Raw genomic sequence first — 2,249 nt, 5'->3', positions numbered from 1 at the left:
GTGTTCATATCTTCAGGAACAGGAACAAGTGGTCAGTGTCAAGGTGATACAGATATAAGTATTCCACAACAATAAGTTTATTTTCCATTTAAACATAAAAACAGCATTTTAGTAACAGCTAAAGGTGACAAAGATACTTTATTATGGTATAGTATTTAATTGTATGCCTGAGAAACACATACTTTACACCCTTTAAAGGTGGTGGGGAGAATTTCCCATGTTGAGAATCTCGCTAGAGACTTAAATGATATATCCAAACAGAGATGCAGTTTTTGTAGTTGTATTGCTTTGTATTGTTTGTACTAAATAATTTAAAGTTCCCAGAAGCAACTGTTTAATTAGGTTCAGGAAGTCTAACCCCCCCCCCCCCCCCCCAACACCTTGCTCCAGTCGAGGGTGTTGGTGGGGAGGGGTTAAACTGACTGTGCGGGAACCCTCTCCAAACCTAAAAGCCTGCAGTGGGTAGGAGTTTTTATGACTGCAAGGTATTTTACCCTTGGATCACCACTTTGAAAATKAATTAGACTGAAGATGTAAATGACCCTTACACTTCCCACAAGCCTATTCAGAAAGCTTTATTGTATAACAGCAAACACTCAAGATGACACAACCACTTCATCCAGGTTACAGAGCTTTTTGTCTGAAAAATCTATGGCTCAAATAAAAGCACTGATTCACACCATGCTTTGTCTTCATTGCTGTTTCTCATTCTCCAAAACAAAGCTGAGTTGTTTCTTCAGAACTCTCTCTGCGGGTGATTGCTGCTGGGGAGAAACCTGGCCCTCTTCAGTCTCTTTTGAATCCACAGGATGGGTCTGATTTGAGGCCGAAGAGTCTTGCAGCCTTGGGCTAATGGAGCACACTGCCAGGAGTGGAGAAGACACTTTAATGTGGAAGAGTGTGATAATGTGTTTCTATGCTCTTATTTTCAGTCTTTATTGGCTTATTGTATGTTTGAAAGCTTTATTGTCACCCACAACCATGTAAAGTCAGCAATAATACAGTTCTCAGTTGGTGTTAATGAGTTTGTCTGTTTTGCAGTGTCCTTCTACAACTGATTATCTTCAGGAGTCGACCTGAATCACACAAGTAAAAATGGCTGCCATAGTTAATGAACCTCAGAAAACACATTTGGACATTTGGCTATGTCCAAATTCAGAGGTTGGGTCCTCCGAAGGACCTGACCTACCCGGTCTATGTGGGCCGGGTCTTTGGTAGAGTGGAAAAAGTGGATGGTGTAAACAGAAACAGAATTAGATTGAAATTAAAAAAATACCAATATATTAGTATTTTAAATATCGCAAAACAACATTAGCTTGAAGGCAATATTTAAAGAACTGCACATTTGTTTCGCTATAACAGCGCGTTTTATTTCAGACAAGATCAATATTTAAAAATATGCAAATACAAATGGCAAAAGCATTAACAACACAGCCGCTTGAAACTTTAATTTTTATACCGCCAAAAATTTTTTCTGTCTGTTCTCTTTTCTCTCGCTTTGTCCGCCATTACCAGCAGAAAAAAAATCTCTGATCTGCCCGCAATGCATTATGGGACATGAAGGATACATCGGACCTGTCCCTCAAATCGGGGCAAAAGATGGAAGCATTTGTGTGAGGTTGCAGGCAGAATGACCCAGGGCGCAGGCAAAAAATCCAGAAAGTGACAAAAGATTTATTTAAACAAACAAAAAGGCTGGCAAGGAAGCTCAAAAAACTTACAAGCTGATCTTAGGAGAACAAGAACACGGAGGAGAACACCACACGAGCTGAAAACAGCACAATGAACGGACAAACACTGAAGAGAGGACACAGAATGTAAAGGGAGAATTAAATCAGACAACAAGAAACTGAAACACCTGGAGGAGACACAAGAGGAAACAGGTGAGCTTGGGCGGGGCTGGAGGAATGACAGCAGGGGAGATACACAGGGGAACACAGAAACACTAGAAAACGAAGGCAGAAAAGACAGACTGTGACAATTTGTCCTTTGGAGACAAGCCCCTCTTTCACCCCTTTACTGAACTGTCTCATTTCAGCTCATTTTGAGGCTGTTTCTTTAAATCCAAACGTGGCCCTTCACACCTCAACTCCTCCAACTTCCAGACCGCTCCATCCCAGTTTGAGAGAGGGGTTTGTAACGGCAAATAAATGTTTTATTTACAACTTAACAGACTTGAAAATAACTAAGTACAAATACTTTTTTACTGTGCTTAAGTAGAATTTTTGGGTATCTGTACTTTACTTGAG

The 2,249-nt window shown here is 40.4% G+C and overlaps 1 protein-coding gene across 1 annotated transcript in view; it reads right to left on the bottom strand.

Moving 5' to 3' along the window:
• Positions 1-560: 560 nt before the first annotated feature.
• The window catches only part of LOC106533159 (sodium/hydrogen exchanger 2), a 9,615-nt gene continuing 7,926 nt past the window's right edge, over positions 561-2,249 (bottom strand). The window contains exon 13 of the mRNA XM_014029399.1: positions 561-862. Within this exon, the coding sequence (XP_013884853.1) occupies positions 693-862 (170 nt within the window). The 3' untranslated portion in view covers positions 561-692. The remainder of the gene's footprint in view (positions 863-2,249) is intronic.

Source organism: Austrofundulus limnaeus, unplaced genomic scaffold (assembly GCF_001266775.1).
Source record: "Austrofundulus limnaeus strain Quisiro unplaced genomic scaffold, Austrofundulus_limnaeus-1.0 Scaffold896, whole genome shotgun sequence".
In the NCBI taxonomy this organism is placed as follows: Eukaryota; Metazoa; Chordata; class Actinopteri; order Cyprinodontiformes; family Rivulidae; genus Austrofundulus; species Austrofundulus limnaeus.
The sequence above is the reverse complement of the archived record's forward strand: the minus strand, read 5'-3'. Positions and strand labels throughout refer to the sequence as shown.